Source organism: Rhodamnia argentea, chromosome 7, assembly GCF_020921035.1.
Source record: "Rhodamnia argentea isolate NSW1041297 chromosome 7, ASM2092103v1, whole genome shotgun sequence".
Taxonomy (NCBI): domain Eukaryota; kingdom Viridiplantae; phylum Streptophyta; class Magnoliopsida; order Myrtales; family Myrtaceae; genus Rhodamnia; species Rhodamnia argentea.
The window spans coordinates 28201368-28220211 of record NC_063156.1 but is presented as its reverse complement, the minus strand read 5'-3'; the positions used below and the strand labels follow the sequence as shown (position 1 = coordinate 28220211).

The window sequence follows — 18844 nt, the reverse complement described above, 5'->3', positions numbered from 1 at the left end:
TCTTTTCTCTGAAGATAGAAGCAAAGTGGAAATGGTCGGAATATTTGGAAGAGTTTATCCGTGCAGAAATTCGACTCTTCTCTGGTGGGGGAGCTGGGAATTGGTGATTTCGGACTTTGAAATTTGTCTGAGTTGCGATTTCCCTTATTATATAGAGAGCACTTCGGATTATGAAAGCAATACACATTCTTAAAGATGATCTAGAATCATATGATTCCAAAGAGAAGTGAGTAATCGATAAATTGATAGAGACAGAGACCTCCAACTCAAGTCACTTGAAGTGAAACCAGTACAATAAGCTAGACAAATCATAGCGGATTGTTCGAAAGGGCCAAAATCAGAATTCAACATCCAAAAATGTGATAAAAGCTTATAAACTGACATCACGGGCAAAAGCCATCATCCAAACTTAAGACCGAGGCTTCTCCTTCTTTTCCTTGAAGAGGGCCAGGAGGGACACACCGGAGACCTTCACGACCTTGAACCTCACACCAGGAATATCTCCCACAGCATGACCCTTTCGGCCAAAACCGGCAATCAAAACTTCATCCTGGTTTCGAAATTGCATTCATTGTCAGTTACCAGAAGGCAATAAGAGGAGGAGAAAAACAGTTGAATGTTACATAATACGCTATGGAAGATCTTACATTTTCCTCAATGTAGTTGAGGCAACCATCGTTGGGCACGAAAGCAGCTATCTTCTTCCCGTTTTTGATGAGCTGAACTCTAGCACATTTTCTAATAGCAGAGTTAGGCTGCTTAGCCTCAATACCTCTGCACATTAAGTAACTATCATTTAGCACATTCTAGGCAATTTAATTGACAAAAAATCAGTAGGTTTTGGTTTGAGAGATGACATCTTACATCTTCTCAAGGACAATGCCCTTGGCGTGAGAAGACCCAGCAAATGGCTTCTTCCACTCGTTGCCAAGATGGGATTTCTTGTATGACTTGTCGGCCCATCTCTGCCTCCTTCGGTGAGACTTCAATTTGCGACCAGCTCCCATACCACGTGTCTTCCTGCAAAGAAACGACTGCTTAACATCCAACATCCATATCTCACATCTCCTATAAAGCGTTGGAATAGCGACACAGGTCATCTCCCACAAAGTATTGCTCTAATTACTTTTTCAGGATATGTCGTCCATATTTTGTCCTAATTACTTTCGTCTCCTCTATCCATTGTCAATGACCCCTCGTTGTTGAAGCCAACGGAGGCCACTACTGCGCCATTAACAAACTCTAATTATTGCATTGCGGCTTAAAATTTGCTTAGCATTTGCTATTGGAGGGCATAAAAGAATGTACAGAAGATTCAAATGTGGCATAGTGTCCAAAACCAGTAGAGGTAATCTCATTCCCATATGGCTTCACTAATTAAAAGTACAATTTTGTAACCCAAAACCTGACTATCCCTCGTAGGAGGTTAAACCGAAACGCATGTCACCAGAGTTTCAGAAGATAAAACTCTGAAAAACCACGACAGGACGGCAGAAGTAAACATACACCCGAAAAATAAGTTTGCATGAGTATGCTATACGATCAAGCAGGAGCTTTTTATAATGTACTTAGAGGGCAATCAGAGTCCACAAATGCTGAAGAACCATAAAAAAAAGCCCATTTTTTTGAAAATTACGGAGCTGCTCATGGTAATTCAGCCATTGTGATAACGAGAAAAACACATTTACAAAGTTGTAAAATTCCTATTCAACATTAACATCGTAATCTGTCCAGATTACTGACGCAGGCCAAAATCAGACGGAGGGCTAGACTTCAATTATCAACTACTGTTGCTTTTTCTTCTCTCAAAGAGAAGAAAGAACAGTAAAAAAAAAAAAACAGCAGTGTGGCAGTGCCTCCATTTCAACGTCTGCTTCAGGACAACAAAACCTCAAGCAACCTCGAATCTTCTACCATTCGAAAGACGACACTAACACATATCTAGCTCTCAATCTAAAACGAGAACGCAAAACCGCAGGAACCCGAACCGCTCGTTCGACGATCAAAAACTAGAACAATCTCAAAGACGAGAGAAGGTAGAGTCGCAGTATAGTACCCCATGGTGACCGAGTAGGCTTTGCGCGGCTCTGGCGGAAGCTCGAGAGGTTGAAGACGTAGTAGCACCAGCGACAAGAAACCCTAGCCCCTGTCGCAGGCTCATCAACGACCGTATATATAGCCTCTTTCCTCATTAGGCCTTGAATGTTTTGGGCTTTAGTGGTTCGGATTTGGTGGGCTCTTGCTTACGAGGGCGGACATTCTTCCCGCTCGAGCTTCGGTTCGCATCTTTATTGATAGCACGATTTCATAATAAATCTCGCATTGGATAAATATTGGAAAAAATAATATAAATGGTCCATGAACTATAATCCAATATGGAATGTGATTCTTGAATTTTTAATATGCTCGTTGTGATCCAGAAACTTTAAATTTGTTCAATGTACTTCATGAACTTTTGACACGTGTTCAATTTAGTCCTTATGCTCCGTTTTTGACACGTGTTCAACATTGTTCAATGTTGTCCCGATATTAATTCAAGTTTAAGGACAACATTGAATATTTTCAAATAATTTAAGGGTTAAATTGAACATAAGCCAGAACGGAGCCATAAATAAATTAAAATTCGGGGACGGCATTGCACATTTGGATATAGTTCAAGGATTACAATGAAAAAGTCAAAAGTTCGGGGATTATATTATGCATCAAGTCATAACTTTAATCACCATAAGGAGAAAGCATTTTATGTGGCAATTGAATCACAGAAAAAGTGATGATACGTAGGCACCGTTTATTTTGCAAAAAATAAGTCGCTTTTGGAAAATATTTTCCGGGAAGTCAATTTTCAAGAAAATGGCCGCATCTTTCCGGTGTTTGGCTTAAATATGAAAAATACTCGAAAAATATTTTCTGTTGTTTGGTATGAAAAATTAGATTTAATTTTTCTCCATGCACTTCATTCGCCATTTTTTTTTTATGTTTTTTATTTTTATTTTTATTTAAAAAAATCAATTTTTTAATGTTTTAATTATTTATCTTTATCTTTTTTTCCTTTTTTCTCTATTCTTTTTTCATTTTATGTTTTTCTTCTTTTTTCTATTGTTGTTTTTGTCGGTCGCCCGCCACGGTGACCGCCGAGCTCAAGCCTTACCACAAGCCGGCGATGACTCGCCTAGTCTCGCCAGATCTGGCAAGGCCGACGACCGGCCAAAGGAGAAGAAGGAAAAAGAAAAAGAGAAATATTAAAAAGTAATTTTTTTAATTTTGAAAAAATAAATAAAAACGAAAAGAAAGTTGAAAAGATAATTAAAAAGAAAAAAGATTTGAAGGAGAGGTGGAAAGAAGAACGAGGAAAATATTTTTCACTTCTCAAAAAGCGACAAAACATTTTTCCCATTTTCGAAAGAGTTTTTTTAATGGGAGAACAATGATTTCATGGACTAACTTATCTTCCAAGAACCAAACGACACAAAATTTGAAAAATTATTTTCCGTGAAATAAACGGAGCCGTAATAACCGATCTGTCGCTCCATCGACGTGCATCAATAATTTGTCTCGGATGCCCTAGCAAGCCCTAATTCATCCATGTGAATTGGTTTTAAGGAACTGAGCTGACGTGGCAAATAAAGAGTGAACTATAAATAAGGATAAAGATTGAACTAGAACATAAGAAAAGCCTTTGTTTCGCCAATAACCACCTATCGAAGTGCTTTCATCTCGATTGCTTACAAAATTCCATTAACAAATTCGTAACGAAAATGTCTAACAAATTAATGTTAACAACGAACAATTTTCTAACTAATAAATTAATGAATTAATCTCGATTTTCCTTCGACTTCTGGATTACTGGGCTTTCAGAGTTCATGTCGACACAGCTACTCGGTACATTCGACGATGTGGTTCACGCTTTTCTAGGACAGAGAACCTGCTACTATTGCATCAGTCGAGGAAGACACATCCGATCACGCTATGTCGACCATATTTTGTACTAATTACTTTCATCTCCTCTACCCACTGTCAATGACTGCTACTCTTTGAAGCCGACGGAGGCTACCACTTCGCCAAACAGAAAGCCATTAACAAACTCTAATTATTGTGTTTCCAGCTTAAAACTTGCTTAGCATTGCTATCGGAGAGCGCAAAAGAATGTACAGAAGATTCATGACGTAGCGTCCCAAACCAGCCTAGGTAATCTCGTATGGCTTTGCTGGTTAAAAGTGCGTATTTATACCTCAAAACCCTAAGCGCATCGGCACAAGAATTTCAGAAGATAAAACTCTGAAAACCACGACAGCACACGGCAGAGGTAAAGATACACCCCCGAAAAATAAGTTCGCATCAGTATACAATCAAGCAAGAGCTTTTTACAACGTACTTAAGAGGACTATCATAGTCGACAAATGATGCTGAAGAACCGAAAGAAGAGACCCAATTTTCGAAAATTACTAGCTGCTCATAGTTATTTAGCCATTGTCATAACAAGACAAGCTCATTTAAACGGAGCTTTAATTGATATACGAGGTTACGAATATGCCGTAAGGAATCTCGCATTGGATATACGGAACTGTAATCCATAAGACGGGGTCGAACTTTGGTCACCGTAAGAAAAAAGCCATTTTATACGACGACTTGCATCACATGACCAGTAGTCGTTCCATCGACTTGCATCAATAATTTGTCTCGGATGTTCTGGTTTTCCTGTCCATTAGAGAGCCTTGGTACAACACTTTCGAATTGGCTTTAAGTAGAAAAATGTTCAGCGATTCAAACTACGTCGCCTTGAATGTGTCGCTTTTTTAATAGATTTGATTAGGATGATTATGGCTTTAAGGGATTGAGCTGACGTGGCACGACCGATTTATACTGAACTGACGTGGCAGAACCGATTCATACACGTGGATTCCACCGTGTGCTAAACCAATAATGCTAGCAACAACGCCTCATCCGAATTTAAAACCGATGGACGTACTTGTCCATTTGCACCCTATGCATAAAGAGTGCACTTAAAAATAAGGATGTATTAAATTTGCGGAAAGCCACCAATCTGAAATCTATTCAGCTCGATTGCTCACAGAAGCTCATTAACCAAGTCATCAACGAAAATGTCTATAAGAAATAAATGTTAACGATGGAAAGCATTTTCTCCTAATTAATTTTTCTAAACAATACAAACAATCATTTAAAAATTAAAACATAGTCAAAATCATTTTCCTTCGGCTTCTGCATGACTAGGCTTGCGAGTTCATGTCGACACACCTACTCGGGTGCATTCGACGATGTGTTCCCCTGATTAGGACTCCACGGACCACATGTCCTTTCCGAGGAGGAAGCAACAGAGAAGAATTTACAATATCAGAACAAGAACACGAAAAGGAACGACTTCAAACCTCAGGGAATCACAGAAAACATGCCTAGGAAGGAGCAATAGGGTTATCGTCTGTGCATTCAAACTGATCGAAATTCGATCGCTAAGCGCCCGCTTCTGGAGACTCCTTAGCTTGTTTCCTTATCTCCTCATCAGCATTTCTCAGGAACTGGTCCCAACCGCTCCCAGGACTTGTATCTAAGTAATCGTACGGCACAGCCGTTTTCAAACCTGGTCGGACCGCGCACCGACTCTCTACAATTCTGAAATCCACCTCTTCATCGTCCCTTTCGCTCAGTTCGTCCCATGAAAAGAGGAGTGGCAGCGTAAACACCCCCCAAGGGTTGAAATCCAGTACCTTAACCCTCCCATCCTTGGTGACATAAACATCAAACGCGTAGTTATCCGATTCAAAGTTCGGACGCACTTCACTTTCAAAGAAATCCTCGATCAAAACCTTAAGGTGCTCCTTCTTCTCGAGGAGGACCGGGTAAAATGTGGTAACCTCACGTTGGCAAATGCCAACCAGAAGCTTGTTCCTTACAAAACAACGGAATTCCATCTCTGGTCGAAGCGCCGGCTGCCACTTCCGTAGAGCAAGGAAAAAGCTCTGTGGCCTCGACAAGGACTTGTTGCTGCAAGAATCATACGCATGACAGAGATCGTGGGTCGATGAATCGGATGCGCGTAGCAGGAGCGCGATCTCACTAAGCGACGTGCACCGAAGATTCCCACTACCACTAATCCAAGCAGCATCTTTTGGCGAGCTCCAGTTCAGCTTAGGGAAAATGGCACCCCCGAGCGATTCAATTGACTCTTTGACCTCCAACTCGAGTTCTGGAAAAGAAGGAGGTGGGAATTCCTCGGATTCATCTCCAGATTCTTCTGAAACTGCAAGATAATCTTCGTCCACAAGATTACAGACCCTGTTGGGAAGGGCATCTTCACCTGTGACAGAATTTGGTAGAACAAATGGTCCAGTGTCACCAAGAAGGTACTCAACGAAGGACTCCGGAAGCCGATGAACATGCGTTTTGATGGACACCAACTTGAATTTAGGATACCACTCTTGAATCTGGCATCGATCCACTTCTTCTTGCCTCATTGCTTTGTAACTTTCAAAAAAGCTCGTTCCAAAGGCTGGAGAAAACGAAACAAGTACTAGGCCAATTCACTGATTTCTGAAGCATATACCTGCAAGAGCCTGAAGATTATGCAATCGCATTGATTACTACCAGCATGCACAAATTAGGTGTGAAATACCAAAAATAAAAATAAAAAATCAAGCAGATTGATGGCAGAAAGAAAGACATTGTTAGTCAAACATCTCCTACTCCTAAAGAAACAAAGTCATTAACAAACTCTAACTATTGTATTCCGGCTTAAAACCTGCTTAGCATTGCTATTGGAGGGCGTAAAAGAATGTACAGAAAATACAAATGTGGCATAGCGTTCCAAAGCAGTAGAGGTAATATCATGTGGCTTTACAGATTAAAAGTGCAAATTTTTACCCCACAACCCTAAGCGCATCGTCACAAGAATTTCATGAGACAAAACTCTGAAAACCACGACAGTGCAACAGAAGTAAAAGCACCCGAAAAATAAGTTTGCATCAGTATACGATCAAGATTAGCAGAGCCGAAAAATGCTGAAGAACACAAAAAAAAAAAAAAAGGACCCAACTTTCCGACATTATGGAGCCGCTCGTAGTTATTTAGCCATTGTGATACTGAGAAAAACTCAATTACAAAGATGTAAATTTCAAATTCGACATTAATATCGTAATCTGCCCAGATTATTGACGCAGGCCAAAATCAGATGGAGGACTCGACTTCGGTTATCGCATACTGTTGCTTTTTCTTCGCTCAAAGAGAAGAAAAAAGAACGACAAACAAAAAAAGCAGCAGTGCCTCCATTTCACCGTCTGCTTAAGGACAACGCAACCTCAAAGCAACCTCGAATCTTCTCCTCCTCTAAAGACGACATCAACACATATCCAGCTCTCAATCTGAAACGAGAACGCAAACCCCAGGAACCCGAAACACACGTTCGACAATCGAAAACTAGAACAATTTCAAAGACGAGAGGAAGTAGAGTCGCAGTATAGTACCCCGTGGGGACCGAGTAGGCGTTGCGCGGCTCTGGCGGAAGCTCGAGAGGTTGCAGACGGAGTGGCAGCAGCTACAAGAAGCCCTAGCCCCTACCACACGCTCATCACGATGGCATAAACAACTCTGTGGGTGTGTGGTGATCATGCTTGTTTAGGCCTCTTTCCGAATTGGGCCTTGGATGTTTTGGGCTTCGGTGGTTCGGATTTGGGCTCTTCATGAAGCCCACGCACCGCCTTAATAAGGCCAATACTAATCGCATGAGAGGGGAGCCTCCAGTTACCATGGGCGGACCGTTCCTCTCGCTCGAGCTTTGGTCCCTATCTTATTCTATTATACGAGCCGCATTGCGTGCGCTATACGCCGTGTGTAGATTACGAAAACCCTGCTCCCTCCTCATGCGTCCCCACCACACTCCCCCTGAAGGTGGAGATTCGAACCCCCTACCTCCCTCTTTTCAAATGGGAAAAGTGGTTATTGGGGCAATGGTTTAAAAGTCATTTTTCTAAAAATGATCGCATGTATCGATTAAAATAGTTAGTCAATAATAAATATTTTCATAATCAACGATAATTTATGTTCGAATACTTTTGGAGGCGATAAAAATACTTTTAATTTGTTTTTTTTTGTAACCGATATAAGAGATTATTTTTAGGAAATACAAATCAAATCATTCATTTTTTGCAAAACAAACGAATCCATAGATCTGTTTTTTTTGTGGTTAAAATCTTAAAAGGTGGCAAGGTGTATATTAATTGGTGCTTCATGGGCAAGCAAGAAGGTGAAAGTACTAACCGCCAGAAAATGCGGGATATGAAAAATATTTTCCTAAAAAGGATCGCTTATATTGCTTATTAAAACAAATAAACAAAAAATATTTCCATTGTCCACGAAGTTATTCAAACATAAATTATTATCGAGAATGAATATAATTTTCAATTAACTAAATATTTTGAGCGATACAAAAAATTATTTTTAGGAAAATATTTTTGAAAAAGGAACAAGCACTAAGCCAGTTCACTGATTTCTAAAGTAGATACCTGCAGAGAGCTGAAGAAAACGCACTAGCATTGATTACCACCAGCAAGCAAAAATATGGTATGAAGTACGAAAAGAAGTCAACAAGATTGATCGCAGAAAGAAAGACATTGTCAACGGTCAGTTAAACATTTCCTAGACCAAACAGAGACTCCTAAAGAAACAAAGTCTTGAGATGTTTTAGCTCCAAGAACCTCTATGCATCAATTATGCAAAACCTTCAGGCCCGCTTTCTGATTTGGGCCTTGAATGTTTTTTGCCCAATGGGGCTTTCGTTTGCTTGCTGGATTTTATCAGGGGGTTTAGCCATGAAAAAATCAAACAAATGATCTGTTAATTTTGGCTTAAATTATAATATGGTTAATTATTAATTTATTTAACGTGATATCTGAACTTTAGCACAAATTATCTCTCGACTTCTGATTTGATTAATATAATCCCCGAACTTTAGTACCCTACGGTGACCGAACAGGCTCTGTGCGGTTCCGGAGGAAGTTCGAAAGATCGAAGAAGGTTTCTGATTTGGGCCTTGAATGTTTTGAGCCCAATGAGGCTTTCATTTGCTTGCTGGATTTTTGCAAGGGGCTTAGCCATGGAAAAATCAAACAAATAATCTCTGGATTTTGGCCTAAAATATAATACGATTAATTATTAATTTATTTAATGTGATTTTTGAATTTTAACGCAAATGATTTGTTTAATATAATCCCCAAAATTTGATACCCACGGTGACTGAGCAAGCATGGAGACTGAGTAGGCACTGTGTGGCTCTGGAGGAAGTTCTAGAGGTTGAGGACAGTGTGCTAGCTGCAAGAACAAACCTCAACCATAGTTCAGATGTGGTTGCGCTTGTTTAGGCCTATTTTCTTATTTGGGCCTTGAATGTTTTCAGTCCAATGCGGCTTTTGTTTGCTTGCTTGATTTTTGCAAGAGGTTTAGCCATGGAAAAATCACACAAATAATATCTCAATTTTGGCCTAAACTATAATATGATTAATTATTAATTTATTCATGATATTTGAACTTTAGCACGGATAATTCCTCAACCTTCTGATTTGTTTAATATAATCCATAAATTTTAGTATCCCATGGTGACTGAGCGGACGCGGCGAGCTACTCAAGGAAGTTCGAGAGGTTGAAGACGGTGCGAAAACTGCAAGAACAAACCCCAGCCCTAGTTTAGAAGTGAATGTGCCAGTTTAGGCATGCTTTCTAATTTGAGCCTTGAATGCTTTGAACTCAATGGGGCTTTCATTTGCTTGCTGAATTTTTGCACGAGGTCTAGCCATGGAAAAATCGAACAAATATTCTTTGAATTTTGGTCTAAAATATAATACGATTAATTATTAATTTATTTAATGTGATATATGAACTATAATGCAAATGATTTATCAACTTCTGATCTGTTTAATATAATCCCTAAACTTTAGTATTGCATGGTGACTGACTAGGCGGTGTGCGACTTTGGAGGAAGTTTGAGAAAATGAAGACGGTGCGACAGCTATAAGAACAAATCCCAGCCCTAGTTTAGATGTGATTGCGCCTATTTAGGCATGCTTTTTGATTTGGGCCTTAAATGTTTTGAGCCCTGTGGGTCTTTCGTTTTCTTGCTGGATTTTCGTAAGGTGTTTAGCCATGGAAAAATTAAACAAATAATCTATGAATTTTATTTTAAAATATTTGATTATCAATTTATTTAATGTGATAACTGAACTTTAACGCAAATGATCTATCAACTTCTGATTTGTTTAATATAATCATTAAACTTTTGATATATATTTAATTTAATATGTAAATCAAACGGAACTATTCAATATTGAATCTTAATTTAATCGAAAGACTACATTGAATATAATTCAAAGAGTATATTGAATATATATCAAAATTTTAAAAAAAATTAAATAAATTAAAAATTTGAGAAACACTTTGAATGTCAAACTAAAATTTAGATATAAGATCGAACAAGCTAAAAATTTAAGAATCTCATTATACGTTACACCAAAGTTGGAGGACTAACTGCAGAGATCCTCTCCCAGCTGTGAACTCCCACTCATTTTCCCTCCACTCCTCCCCCGCCCTCCTAAATGGCCGAGAAGAAGAAACGCCGCCGCGCCGACGCCGATGACGACGATCTCCCCTTCAAGAACCGCCTCAAGCCCGACTCCGTCATCCTCCAGACACTCCGTTCCCTCACTGGCTCCGCCGCCACCGCCTCCTCCTCCTCCGGCGCCAAAACCCTAACCCTCGCCGACCTCGCCCTCTCCTCCACCTGCCGCGAGGTCGCCGACCTCTCCCTCTCCTCCGTGCAGTCCTCCATCGAGTCCCTCATCCTCCGCATCGCCCGCTCCATCCTCGGCGGCGATGGCTTCGCCTTCGACGTCCCCTCCCGCTCCTCGGCGAACCAGCTCTACGTCCCCGAGCTCGACCGCATCGTGCTCAAGGACAAGAACACCCTCCGCCCCTTCGCTAACGTCTCCAGCGTCCGCAAGTCCACCATCACCACCCGCATCCTCCAGCTCATTCACCAGCTCTGCGCCAAGAGCATCCACGTCACCAAGCGTGACCTCTTCTACACCGACGTCAAGCTCTTCCAGGACCAATCACAGTCCGATTCGGTCCTCGACGACGTGTCCTGTATGCTGGGGTGCACTCGGTCGAGCCTCAATGTGATTGCTGCCGAGAAGGGAGTCGTTGTGGGCCGGCTCATTTTCAGCGACAACGGCGACATGATCGATTGCACGAAGATGGGGATGGGAGGGAAGGCAATACCACCGAACATTGATCGGGTTGGCGATATGCAGAGCGATGCTTTGTTCATACTCTTGGTGGAGAAGGACGCTGCCTACATCCGATTGGCAGAGGATCGGTTCTACAACAGGTTTCCGTGCATCATTGTCACGGCTAAGGGCCAACCGGACGTGGCCACGAGGCTCTTCTTGAGGAAGATGAAGATGGAGCTGAAGCTGCCTGTGCTCGCCCTTGTGGACAGCGACCCTTATGGATTGAAGATCTTGTCGGTTTATGGGTGCGGGTCGAAGAACATGTCGTACGACAGTGCCAACCTGACGACCCCTGACATCAAATGGTTGGGTATAAGGCCGAGCGACCTGGATAAGTATAAGATACCGGAGCAGTGTAGGTTGCCCATGACGGAGCAGGATATAAAGACGGGGAAGGACTTGTTGGAGGAGGATTTCGTGAAGAAGAACCCGGGGTGGGTCGAGGAGCTGAGCTTGATGGTGAAGACGAAGCAGAAGGCAGAGATTCAGGCTCTGAGCACTTTCGGGTTTCAGTATCTTTCCGAGGTATATTTGCCCCTCAAGCTTCAGCAGCAGGACTGGCTCTGAGGAGAGTGAGATCAATTCTCATTTGCTCTGGTAATTATAGTGTTTGCTCATGGAAAAGTGTTGTCGTTGAGAGGCTTATCTTCTGTATGTCTTTAGATAATTGAACTTGATTTCGTGGTACTGTGTTTAGTTTGACTGGAATGGGAGGAGAAAATCAATTGGAAGCTGGGCAACTTCTTTTGAGTCTATTGAAATGTGTGTTGAACTCTCTTTTGGTAAGCCAGCAATACCACAACCTTGTTGTAATGCGAGTATGAGCAAATGCCCCCCCTGCACTTATGCAGCAGGGTCAAGTGAATGAGGTTCTGAAAGTTCATTTTTAGCATAGACAAACGCTGATGAACTATAATGGTATGTCTGATGCTTACAGCGAAAAAGAGCTGAATAAATGGAAATAAGCAGGAAATGGTTGAACAGAAGGGGATCTTTCTTATTTCATATTTTGGGAGCTACACTGTTATTGATCTTTCTTCCTGATCACTCACTAAAAGCACAGGACAAATGTAGACGCAACTATACACCAAAATTCACGATTCTACAAAGAATAAATCTTACTTGCTAGTGGCTACTGCTCGTCCACGCAACCAGTCATGCAACGACTTTCTAGTCAACTTTAGTCTTTGGAGAACAACTGGTCTCCTAGTGGAGGTTTCCGACTCCCTGGGAGGAGTCCTGCCTGACCTGGGTTCTATCAAGAGAACATCAATCCCCAACTCATTCTTTAGTAATTTGACAATTGCATCTTTGACCTCGGATCTTTGATCGGTTGGCTTTGCATTTATCTCACTGACTCCTAAGATGATCAAAACGTCATCATTGACTTCATTCCCTGTAACCATGATTTCGAAGTTGAAGAAGGCTCAGAATAATTAAATTGCTAATGGTATGGATACCTGGTATTGGTTCAGCTGAAACACCTGATCTCATTAAACTAAGGTACTTTCTAAAGAAGTTTTAAGGAAGTAGTTGGCTCATACCAAGTTTGTAGTTTTCCTTGATCATTCGCAGAACAGCTAGAACGACTATCCGGGCTTCAACCTGTCGAAAATTATTCCACACTTTCGTTAGGAGAATACAGAGGTCACTTCTCCTTGTTGACCGACCAATCAGTCCAAGCAAGAAAAGTAACTGAATCATTAGAAGCTAATTAATTCTAGGTGTACCAGAGCAGAGATTAGCACTGATTGATTGATTCTCATATGCTACAAGCCAATAATACTATTATTAGCCAATGCTTGAATTTGCCAAAGAAAAAAAAGAATATTGCTGCGAGTGCTCTGGTTGGCAGGTTTAGTTTGTACCTTTGAAAGTCCCTGGAGATCAATTGCTAAGGTTTCAGCAATGCTCCTCTGCAGGTATACTGCAACCTTTTCAAGAAGAAGACTGTTCGGTTTACTTAAGTCAGTTCCATTGCAGGAACTGACTTCTCCTTGGTTCATATCATTGTCTTGGATCACTCCTTCACACCACTCCTCAATTAGTGCCTTAAGGTAGTGATCATTGGGCTTGTACCTACAGTATGCATGTTCAATCAGATGAAATAATGAGCATCATATCACTGGGAAAAAACAGAAGAACATACCCTGCTTTTCTCATATCCTGATATATTGCCAGGCATTGCTGCACTTCATGCAAGGAACCATATCTACTGCGAGCCCTCAAAAGTGTGTTATATGTCACCTGAAAAGCTCACAGCAATTTACCTAACGATACAAAAATAGTAGGAACTAGCTCTAGAAGTACATGTGAGCCTGAGCTGCACTATCAATTGAACATGCTTATTGTAATATGTAGCTTCAAAACATGACGATCAAGTTGGGAGTTGTGCCTCATTTAGAAGATTGCTTTGAAACTGTTTCCTTTTGCCAATGATTGATTCAATGGAGTCCTCATTTCTATCGACACATGTGGAGAAAATGACATGAGCATTGAGATATTCATTTTCATTTCAATTGTTAATCTTGCAGCATTATAGGACAGCTAGTCTTGAAGTATATTATCTCTCCTTAGACCTGCTCAATCAGATCAGTTTTCAGAATCATCTGAAACTTGTTTAATTTCAGCAGCAGGACAGTGAATATTCATACTAGAGAAAAGACACGTGTCAAGTTATCATCTACCAGCATAAAGCCACTTACCAAATTTGGCTCAACTTGATACCTTTTCATCCCTTCATATAAAGAGAATGCCAGCTTTAGCTGTCTGCCATTCACGCAAATCTGTGGAATGTGATGCATCAAAGTCTGGGGAGTTCAAAATCAAATAGAGCACTTCAAGGTGCAAACCTATTAAGGACAACAGTTTAAACATAAATGGTGAAAAGACTCTAACCTTAATAGCTGTTGTATAGGCAATTACATCAGGTTGGATCTTGGCAGCACGCATCATTTTCAAGAGCTGCATCATATGCGCAAGACATTAGTCGTCACTATAAGTATGTGAATCATATCAGTGTCGACTTAATAAACAGAAAAAATTTAGACTTTAACATTTGATAAACATTATGATAGAAGATTGATTGGAACATCTGTTGCACCCAATTAGCATTGATATGCAACAGTTAATAAAATAGACACACGACAAGAGGTTAATGGGCTCGTTAATGTTCAATTCTAGTCCCTACCTAACATTTGTGCCCTGTCAGCTATGTGAAAGATGATGCATCCGCACTGAGTATATCAGATGAAATGATTCTCTACCTGCAGTGCACCCTCCACATTCCCTGAGCCTCCACATAGATCAATCAAAATTGACCAGCTTATGTGATTAGGAGTAAGTCCAGCTGCCTTCATTTCCTCCATCAGAGCTTTTGCACGGCGATAGTCAGTTCCACAGGCTTTCATCAAGATATTATAGGTGGCTGTTGTAGGTGAAAAAGGATATCTCTTAACAAAGCTTGTGTGACGTGTCTTGGATGCATTTTCCAGTGTATGACTAGAATTTTCTTTCTGGCGAACCATGCTCAACAGGCTCTGTTTTCTGCTGCCACGGTCTCTACCTGAAGTCTTTGCCACTTTCCTGTCCTTCCAGGCCTGGAACAGACGGAAAGCCCTATCATACTGGCATGCCTCAACACAAGCATGTAAGAGGATGTTGCAACACCGTGAATTTGGTTCACAACCAGCCAGAAGCATTTCCTCGAACAACTGAATTGACTGCTCTACCAGACCAGCTTTAGCACAGGCACTAATCAGTGATGACCACGTGACTGTATTAGGAGTAACGCCCGCACGAAGCATGTCATCCTTAATCTGTAGAGCCATCTGCCACATTTTTGCATCTGCAAATACCTGAAAATTTATATAATCCAAATATCAGATACTTCATGGAGAATCGACCAGAACAAATTTCACTTTTAATGGGTGGGAACCTTCAGTCACTTGAGAAGATGGACCTTAATAATCGTGCTGTATGTGAATACGTCCAACTTTAACACCCTCGTCGATTCTAGGTCACGCACTTCCTGATATATTTCTTTGGCCAAATCAACTCTTCCAGCCAGGCAGCATGCCTTCAAAAGGATATTATAGGTTGCCATGTCCGGAGCGACACCAACATTCTGCGCTAATAAATTTGGTCGGTAGGATTTTCCGTTGGTATGACCAATAAATTTCTTGTCGACTTAATTAGAGAAAAAATAGCTCTCTCATAAATTGAGAGAGAGCTGATTTACCTGCATAGTTTTGTATATGTGCAATGTGTAGCTCAAATCATGGGCATTAACGTTCATTAAGCTGTTGAAAACATAGATATTTGGAACGATACCCTGATTAAGCAATTCCTGCAGCAGCATGGCAAACATGAGAAAGCTGTGATTCATGGAGCACACATCGAGCCTGGATGTGTTTGAGGAATTCCGAATTAAAAGATCATACAACGAAACCTAGAGCAAACTTGCAAATTGCCAAATGCACTTCTATCACTCTGAAAACTACACGAACCCTTAAACCAATTGCCTTGGTCATTTTAGGTTGTGCTCATCAGCTTTAGTAGTTACGTAACACCGTGAACAGCTATGGAAATGGTTGCTCTAGCTGTCGTATGATAAGTGATCAACTTTCCTATGGTCAACTGTGTAGTTTTTCTCGCAACTCCTGTCACCATGACTACTGTCGCAATCTTATGAACTTTGCTCATATTCTTCATTCCTATGATTGAAAGCCCTTGATATCCTTTCTGGATCTCGGATAAACAAAAATCCTATTATCAACGAGCAAAAACTCCTCAAGTGGCTTTTGAAAGAGCCTTCGCCTCAGTCTGTATCTTATTGATTAAAAAGCTCAAAATGCTTAAAGCGTTAAGTTTACGTCATTTAAGAAGAATATAGATCATGGATAAGAAGAACCATTAACAAGAGTTTCGTAGCACACATGTCATGTTAAGTTAAATTTCAGAGGGTAAGGCAAGTCGGTTACCTCACAAATGTGCCTGGATTCCTCAGCATCACCACATAGACCGCAAACATCAATTATTTTGCGGTAGACAAACATATTAGGGCCGTTCGAGCTTTTCTTGCAGGCTTCATAGGCTTTCAATGCGGATACCAGATCCCCTTTCTTCCCAAATTCGTGTATGATAGTGCAGAACAATATTTGTGCATGTGGAAAGATGCATGCATATCTGCAAAATGGCAGTGGCTGAAGCATCAGACCGACAACTTGAGTTATAATCGGAGTCACCCACCAAGAACCAAAGCAAGAAAATTTCAGCCAACACTCTAAAACAGCATATTCAAGAATCAAGAGTAGAAGCTTGAACCTTATAAGAGCCACTGGTGTGGAATGAACTACATAACATACCTAATGGCCAAATTCGGACTGCGTTGATCAATCGACGCTCTGATTACATCGGCGGGATTCACTAACTCTCTGACAGGAAATTTGAAACCTAACAGCGAACGAAGAAACATCAGTCACTCGATAACAAGAGTACAACTTGACAGAAAATTAACAACCAGAATCATAAGTTGCAAAGAATTTTACGAGTGCAGACAATTTCTCTGAGTTTACTCCGTTCAACCGCTGTCTTTCCCCCAACACTATCTCTCAGTCTCAATTAGTATCAGAAACTACAGCTTCCAAAATCCAATTTATCAACATTTATAGTTCGCCTCTGTAGAGGCAAGTAATGATTTCGCGATCTTAAAGCTATCTCATTTCAAACCCACATTTCAGAATTAACAGAAATGTGTCATGATGACCTAATTAATCACCTGCGAGAATCTCCATCACCTGGACCAATGACTTCACATCGCCGCAGTCCATCAACCGATCGCACTCCTTCCCCAGCAAATTCATGGCCGCGCCGTCAACAACCTTTGCCGGCGAAATCCCCAGCTTCTCCACCATCCGCAGCGCCTCGACGAAGCACCACAGCTTCCCTTCCCCGAGGCCTCGAGCCAACCCCTTCCCCACGAGCTCGGCATCCAGCTCCGCCACGAACAGCGAAACCTCGGCACCGGAGGCGACCACGTGGTCCGCCACCGCAGCGAAGTCGTCGAGGCGGCCGTCGCCGGCGAGGCGGGAGGCGAGGTCCGCGAGGGTGCGGAGCTGGGGCTTGGGGTCGCAACGGAGGGCGGAGAGGGAGGGGGGAGGGAGTGGACGGTGGAGATAGAGGGCGGGGGTGATCGGGACAGAGAAGGAGGCCTGGTGGAGCGGTGGTGGTGTTGGTGGCGATAGGGAGGAGGTGGAGATGTGGCGGTGGCGGTGGTGGTGGAGCCGAGGATGACGAGCGCTCTCATTCTAAGCCAACCGTTTTCCGGTGGTCAAGAAGTGAGCGTTTTTCAGTCGTTGGCAATTCGCGCTTTTGAAACAATTTTGGACATTTTGGATCGATTTTTTATTATTTATTTGGGATCTTTTTTTTTTTGGGGTCAGATTGGGGATCGAATTTGACAGGCAGGTTTGTCTTTTTGCCACTGTCGAAGATTTGATTACTTTGAGGGGATAAAATAGTAATTGTCATGATAAAGTTTTAAGCCGCCTTCAAGACACCTTTTTCGAATAATGATTAGTATAATTATTCTGCGAGATTACTAATTATTCGCTTCTAAATATGATTTACCAATTCTACTTTTGGGTGCACGTGCTTTCACGCCTTTTCTAATTTATCCAATTAAATAAATGTCTTTTCAAAAACTTTCTTATCAAGTTCCTCCGACGCTAAATCCGTCCACCAAAATACGATCTTAAAAAAACAAACATACAGATGCCTACATGGATGTCCGTGGAAAATCTTAACCGATATAAACAACGTCTATTTCCGACATGGATGTTCACGTCGGCTAAATTTTATCCATATCATTCGACAACAATGTCCGGCGGCCATATCGCCCGAATTTGGGGCTTGTGATTTTTACTTCGTCAAGTGTTTGTGCATTTGCTATAGGCTATGACACATATATTCTCTCTCTGCAATCCACATCATTTTTTACGGCCAGTTGATCAGTTTGACACTTATCATATCATGAAATAGAGATGCCAAATATGTTCATATTCCCCAAAAAACAAGTCAATCCACAGTAAAAGTCTTGCATAACCCCCACAAAAGCAGAGCACATACCTCCATATAGTTTCTACCTCCATATAGTTTCTTAAATCCGACGATACATATGTACGTGCGTACGGGGAAAATTATCAAAATAGTTCTAAATTTATTATAATTATGCCAATTCAATCCTTTTTTTTTCCGATTTAATTCTAAGCTTTTGTAATTGTGTCAATTCATTCCATCCGGTAAATTTTGGTGGCCAGATCTGACATGCGTGCTGGTCGGTGACGACCTATTATTTTAATAATTTTTTTGATTTTTGATTTTCTTTTTAATTTTTCCCTTTTCCCTTCCCCTCTCCGTTCCCCTTCCTTGTTCTCCCTCCGGCCGGTCTCCCGACCTCCAACGACCGACTAGGCTCTCGCCATGGCAAGACTCAACCTCACCATTGCTGGGCGAGGCCATCGAGAGCCTTGTCGGTCATCCTCCGGCTGATTACC

The 18844-nt window shown here is 41.4% G+C and overlaps 4 protein-coding genes across 7 annotated transcripts; 1 reads left to right on the top strand and 3 right to left on the bottom strand.

Annotated features, from left to right (window-relative positions):
* Window positions 1-214: 214 nt before the first annotated feature.
* Window positions 215-7579, bottom strand: LOC115749751 (40S ribosomal protein S23). 2 transcript variants are annotated; one of them, XM_030686716.1, is made up of 4 exons: window positions 7473-7579; window positions 865-1020; window positions 648-774; window positions 215-550 (listed from the first exon to the last, which is right to left on the bottom strand). In XM_030686716.1, exons 2-4 carry the CDS (start codon window positions 1005-1007, stop codon window positions 410-412), a joined length of 411 nt encoding a protein of 136 aa, XP_030542576.1. In that variant the 5' UTR covers window positions 1008-1020; window positions 7473-7579; the 3' UTR covers window positions 215-409. The 2 variants fall into 2 exon arrangements, with proteins under 2 accessions (XP_030542576.1, XP_030542575.1); XM_030686715.2 differs by lacking the exon at window positions 7473-7579 and adding an exon at window positions 2057-2177.
* Window positions 5305-9254, bottom strand: LOC115749750 (cell division cycle protein 123 homolog). 3 transcript variants are annotated; one of them, XM_048282314.1, is made up of 2 exons: window positions 9232-9254; window positions 5305-6566 (listed from the first exon to the last, which is right to left on the bottom strand). In XM_048282314.1, exon 2 carries the CDS (start codon window positions 6465-6467, stop codon window positions 5466-5468), a length of 1002 nt encoding a protein of 333 aa, XP_048138271.1. In that variant the 5' UTR covers window positions 6468-6566; window positions 9232-9254; the 3' UTR covers window positions 5305-5465. The 3 variants fall into 3 exon arrangements, with proteins under 3 accessions (XP_048138271.1, XP_030542573.1, XP_048138270.1); XM_030686713.2 differs by lacking the exon at window positions 9232-9254 and adding an exon at window positions 8963-8981; XM_048282313.1 differs by lacking the exon at window positions 9232-9254 and adding an exon at window positions 7484-7574.
* Window positions 9255-10529: 1275 nt separating this feature from the next.
* Window positions 10530-12060, top strand: LOC115749709 (DNA topoisomerase 6 subunit A). Its single transcript, XM_030686644.2, has 2 exons — window positions 10530-11885; window positions 11986-12060. The coding sequence occupies exon 1, from the start codon at window positions 10593-10595 to the stop codon at window positions 11853-11855; it is 1263 nt and encodes a 420-aa protein (XP_030542504.1). The 5' UTR covers window positions 10530-10592; the 3' UTR covers window positions 11856-11885; window positions 11986-12060.
* A 204-nt stretch (window positions 12061-12264) lies between these two features.
* Window positions 12265-17683, bottom strand: LOC115749708 (pentatricopeptide repeat-containing protein At5g02830, chloroplastic). Its single transcript, XM_048282272.1, is given in 14 exon segments — window positions 12265-12372; window positions 12436-12684; window positions 12833-12893; window positions 13157-13367; window positions 13438-13535; window positions 13994-14074; window positions 14187-14252; window positions 14555-15145; window positions 15250-15414; window positions 15529-15636; window positions 16271-16475; window positions 16655-16742; window positions 17068-17442; window positions 17445-17683. Coding segments are annotated over 14 exon segments (2517 nt in total). The 5' UTR covers window positions 17596-17683; the 3' UTR covers window positions 12265-12304.
* Between the last annotated feature and the right edge of the window lie 1161 nt (window positions 17684-18844).

What these genes read in the sequence shown, in the direction of transcription:
- LOC115749709 (XM_030686644.2), top strand. Translation starts at nt 10,593, where the DNA reads ATGGCCGAGAAGAAGAAACGCCGCCGCGCCGACGCCGATGACGACGAT.
- LOC115749750 (XM_048282314.1), bottom strand. Translation starts at nt 6,467, where the DNA reads ATGAGGCAAGAAGAAGTGGATCGATGCCAGATTCAAGAGTGGTATCCT.
- LOC115749751 (XM_030686715.2), bottom strand. An exon ending in GGCATTGTCCTTGAGAAGAT is followed by an intron (nt 775 to 864) that starts GTAAGATGTCAT and finishes CTTAATGTGCAG; the next exon opens with AGGTATTGAGGCTAAGCAGC. An exon ending in TCAACTACATTGAGGAAAAT is followed by an intron (nt 551 to 647) that starts GTAAGATCTTCC and finishes TTTCGAAACCAG; the next exon opens with GATGAAGTTTTGATTGCCGG.